General features: G+C 45.8%; 1 protein-coding gene across 2 annotated transcripts in view; it reads left to right on the top strand.

The window, feature by feature from the left end:
- LOC143130828 (uncharacterized) overlaps positions 1-5000 on the top strand; it is a 91201-nt gene that overhangs the window by 34817 nt on the left and 51384 nt on the right. For both annotated transcript variants that reach the window (XM_076290052.1, XM_076290051.1), the window contains exons 25-29: positions 346-456; positions 2054-2164; positions 2853-2963; positions 3309-3419; positions 4552-4662. In XM_076290052.1, coding sequence (XP_076146167.1) covers positions 346-456; positions 2054-2164; positions 2853-2963; positions 3309-3419; positions 4552-4662 — 555 coding nt within the window. The remainder of the gene's footprint in view (positions 1-345; positions 457-2053; positions 2165-2852; positions 2964-3308; positions 3420-4551; positions 4663-5000) is intronic.

The following is a 5000-nucleotide window of genomic DNA, read 5'->3' as shown; positions in this document are numbered from 1 at the left end:
CAGCTCACACAGCTTTTACTAGAGTAACTGTTCCATACAGTCTCACATTCAAAGCAGATTCCTTCAAATGTGCTGCTGACTATCAAAATACAGAAGCGCTGTTTGAAGTTGCACTGCTTGCTGTTAAAGGGAATGACAGATCATTCTCATTGGTTTAAATGATGTAACGCCCAAAACACACCCATGACTGATTAAGAAACCGTTGCCTGGTGTCCCATTAACAACGTTTGTGTTCCGCACGGTGGATGATGCCTTTTAATGTTTGTGTTCCGCACGGTGGATGATGCCTTTTAACGTTTGCGTTCCGCACGGTGGATGATGCCTTTTAACGTTTGCGTTCCGCAGTCCAAGTACAAGCAGGAGGGGAAGGAAGAGGCGGCCGTGTCGCTGTACCACCAGCTGCCCGCCACCCTGGAGACGCAGCACGCCAGAGAGGCCTACGAGCTGCAGAGCCAAGTGAGATGTGCACGTTTATATACATTCAGCTGCAGAGCCAAGTGAGATGTGCACATTTATATACATTCAGCTACAGAGCCAAGTGAGATGTGCACGTTTATACATATTCAGCTGCAGAGCCAAGTGAGATGTGCACGTTTATTAATGTATGTTCAGCTACAGAGCCAAGTGAGATGTGCACGTTTATACATATTCAGCTGCAGAGCCAAGTGAGATGTGCACATTTATATACATTCAGCTACAGAGCCAAGTGAGATGTGCGCGTTTTATATACATTCAGCTGCAGAGCCAAGTGAGATGTGCACGTTTATATATATTCAGCTACAGAGCCAAGTGAGATGTGCACATTTATATATATTCAGCTACAGAGCCAAGTGAGATGTGCACGTTTATTAATGTATGTTCAGCTACAGAGCGGTGAGATGTGCACATTTATATATTCAGCTGCAGAGCCAAGTGAGATGTGCACGTTTATATATATATCTATATTCAGCTGCAGAGCCAAGTGAGATGTGCACATTTATATATATTCAGCTGCAGAGTGGTGCGACTTACATGTATGTTTATTCATGAAGACGACTTGTAAACAGGGAGTCACAAAGATGAGAAATGACATTCATGCTGCCATGCCGAGAAGCCCGTAGGTGCCAGTTGAGGGACTTTCCTACAGTGGCTGAGGAGCAGTGCCGGCCTTTGAGACACATGCATGCTGTAAAATGGAGCGTTGTGTCGTTGGTCTGAGAACAACAGCAGCAAGAAGCAACCTAGGAATTCTGGTCATCTTAGTGCTTATGTACAAGCATATAGTATATCGGTCAACATACACACACACACACACACACACACACACACACACACACACACACACACACACACACACTGATCAGATACCACAGAATATGCTTCATCAGAATGCTGGCAGAAGGCCAGTGTGTAGTCTGATCAGTGGATCTGGTTTGTCAGAAGGTCAAAAGGTCAGTTTATAATCTATCTATTTTTGATGCGAGTTCCAAATTAGCTGGACTTTAATAACCTTTCGGTGTCATTAGTGGAAGTGCACTAAGTGTGTGTGTGTGTGTGTGTGTGTGTGTGACAGATGTACTATATGCTTGTACATAATTGTTCCAAATGAGCTGGACTGGAATAACCTTTCCGTGTCATTAGTGGAAGTGGACATGTTGTGTTGTTGTGCTGGGTCAAAAGCTGGGTCAACATGTTGTGTTGTTGTGCCAGGTCAAAAGCTGGGTCAACATGTGTTGTTGTGCTGGGTCAACTTGTTGTGTTGTTGTGCTGGGTCAAAAGCTGACCCGGCCCACTATGGTCACAAACGAGCAGTGACAGAGGCATAGTGGCCTATTTACGGCTGATAAGACCTGATAAGAACCAATGAGACTACAGGAGGGGGAGAGCTGACTCAACACGGACATCCGTGTGTGTGTGTGTGTGTGTGTGTGTGTGTGTGTGTGTGTGTGTGTGTGTGTGTGTGTGTGTGTGTGTGTCTGTGTCTGTCTCTGTGTCTGTGTCTGTGTCTGTGTCTGTGTGTGTGTGTGTGTGTGTGTGTGTGTGTGTGTGTGTTCGTTGTGTGTGTGCTTTCTAGTCTAAATACAAAGAGGCTGGGAAAAAGGCGGCGACCACATCCCTGTACCATCACTTGCCAGAAACGCTTGAGACGCAGCATGCCAAAGAAGCCTCCAAGCTAGCGAGCGATGTAAGTATGTCACCATACACCTACACACACACACACACACACACACAGACAAGTTTGATCTCTGTTTAAGGTTGATCTCTGTTTGCTCATATGCTGATTTGATCTCTATTTGCTCATATGCTGATTCAATGTTTGTTATTATACGGTTCTTCACAATGCAGGTAGAACGCTCCATTGACTTAAATGTGATTTCCCAAAGTTCTATCGGTCATTATTTTCGTCTATGGACCTCTAAATAATGACCGCTGTCAATGGCAACGGATCTCATTCAAAAGTGAAAGCAGACAGTTGATCAGCTGTGAGATCGTTTGATTCAAGTTCAGCGTGTGTTGCAAACTATTTGTTTCTATTTGTTTTTTCGTTAGTAGCTGTATAACAAGTGGGATAATGTATAGAACGCCGGTCATTATTGGGAAAATAAGTCCCCTCAGGGCGAAGCAAGTCCGGTTCACCCTGTCGGGACTTATTTTCCCAATAATGACCGGCGTTCTATACATTATCCCTTTACTACTTAATCATGACATTTCTATACATTATCCCTTACTACTTAATCATGTCATTTCTATACATTATCCCTTACTACTTAATCATGTCATTTCTAAAAGGTACCTCTCTGGATCAGTGTTCTCTACAGTGTTCAGGACATACATCAGTGTGTGTGTGTGTGTGTGTGTGTGTGTGTGCGCAGGTCCGGTACAAAGAGGGCGTGAAGAAGGAGCTGGCCACTTCCCTCTACTCCCAGCTGGCTGACACGTCCGAAACCCAGCTGGCCCGGGAGCTCACAGAACTGCAGAGTCAGGTGGGTCCAGTACACGCGGATCGATACCGGCACCGCTCCACAACTCTGATTTAGGGCACCGGTCCACAACTCTGATTTAGGGCACCGGTCCACAACTCTGATTTAGGGCTGCCAGGGGATTTAGCGCCTCACTGCCAGCACTTTACAGAAGCTCAAGCTACACATGCCTGAGAAAATAATGTTTTAATATGTTTAAATATGTACACATACCTGAGAAAATAATGTTCGAATATGTTTAAATATGTACACATACCTGAGGAAATAATGTTCTAATACTGTATGTGGACACACTTCCACAGCACACACGTGGCATGTTAACAGATTGACTCTGTTTCCCTCCGTCAGAACAAGTACAAAGAGGACAGCAAGAAGAGCGTCAGCAGCAGCATCTACTCCCAGCTCCCGGAGACAACAGAGACGCAGTTTGTCAAAGCCGTCTCCCACATGCAGAGCCAGGTGGGTGATGCAACACTTCACCTCGCGTGCCGTTGTTTACCAGCAGACACTTTCATCTCCAGGATCTGACGGCACGCTAAAAGGGAATATTTCATCATAATTCCATCATTATCCGGACAGGCTTGGAGACAAAATTATGATATTTGTTTCATTTTTATTGTGTTAGAAAAGGTGCTTCGAGTGTACATTACAGAACTAAAGGCTGTAAGTGTTGCGCAACATGGATCCTCTGCTGGTATAGTGGGATAAGCTGCTGGTATAGTGGGATAAGATGCTGGTATAGTGGGATCCTCTGCTGGTATAGTGGGATAAGCTGCTGGTATAGTGGGATAAGATGCTGGTATAGTGGGATCCTCTGCTGGTATAGTGGGATAAGCTGCTGGTATAGTGGGATAAGCTGCTGGTATAGTGGTATAAGATGCTGGTATAGTGGGATCCTCTCTCTGCTGGTATAGTGGGATAAGCTGCTGGTATAGTGGGATAAGATGCTGGTATAGTGGGATCCTCTCTCTGCTGGTATAGTGGGATAAGCTGCTGGTATAGTGGGATCCTCTCTCTGCTGGTATAGTGGGATCCTCTTCTGGGGCTGAAAGGAGTTACTCAGATGTGAGAGCTGATCGCTGTAGGACTCATCAGGGTGCCATCTGAGGTCTGAGGTTAAGATTACTGATCGCTAGAGATGCATCAGGGTGTTTTGGAGGGTTAAGATCGATGTTAGAGAGACATCAGGTGTTTTGGAGCATATCTGGGGGTGTTCTGGAGTCTAGGGTGCCATCTGGGGTTCAGGCCATCAGGAGGTCTGGGCTTAAGATCGCCGTTACAAAGACATCAGGGTGTTTTGGAGCAGATCTGGGGTTAAGATCGCTTTTAGAGATGCATCAGGGTGTTTTGGAGCAGGTCTGGGGTTAAGATCGCTGATTGTTAGAGATGCATCAGGGTGTTTTGGAGCAGATCTGGGGTTAAGATCGCTGTCAGAAAGGCAGTTTGAACAATGTCAGTGCTGTTGCAGCTGTGTTTTTTTCTAATATTATGTAGACGTATAGCTCCAGCACTATAATTATTCACTGTGTTATATATGGATAGTCTTGTGATGTTTGCACTGTAGTAATGATAACTGCCACCCCTTCGTCAGACCAAATACAGAGAGGCGGGTAAGAAGCAGGCCTCCAGCTCGCTGTACCATCAGCTGCCAGAGACGCTGGAGACTAAACGCGCCAAAGAGGCCTACGAGCTTCAGAGTGAGGTGAGCCCAACGCAGTGAAACCCAGCACACATCACACAGGCCAGTTCCATAGTCCAGTCCCATAGTCCAGTCTTAAAGTCCAGTCCCATAGTCAGTCTTAAAGTCTAGTCCTACAGTCTAGTCCCATAGTCCAGTCCAGTCTCATAGTCCAGTTCCATAGTCCAGTCCTACAGTTCAGTTGTGCCATGTGCTGTAGCTCTCTGATGGTGATGGAGGGGGACAGTGGAGTGATGCAAAGCAGGCCTGTTGTCTTGTGGCTTCACTTATGAACTGGGCCAATGCTAATGAACTGAGCTAATGCTAATGAACTGGGCTAATGCTAAATGATCCATGCTGGA

This window comes from Alosa pseudoharengus, unplaced genomic scaffold (genome assembly GCF_046254945.1).
Source record: "Alosa pseudoharengus isolate Yale_2024_CS ecotype anadromous, Long Island Sound unplaced genomic scaffold, YU_APseudo_1.1 YU_APseudo_1.1_scf_18, whole genome shotgun sequence".
Classification (NCBI taxonomy): Eukaryota; Metazoa; Chordata; class Actinopteri; order Clupeiformes; family Clupeidae; genus Alosa; species Alosa pseudoharengus.
Note: the sequence above shows the minus strand (reverse complement) of the source record. Positions and strands in the feature narration are given on the sequence as shown.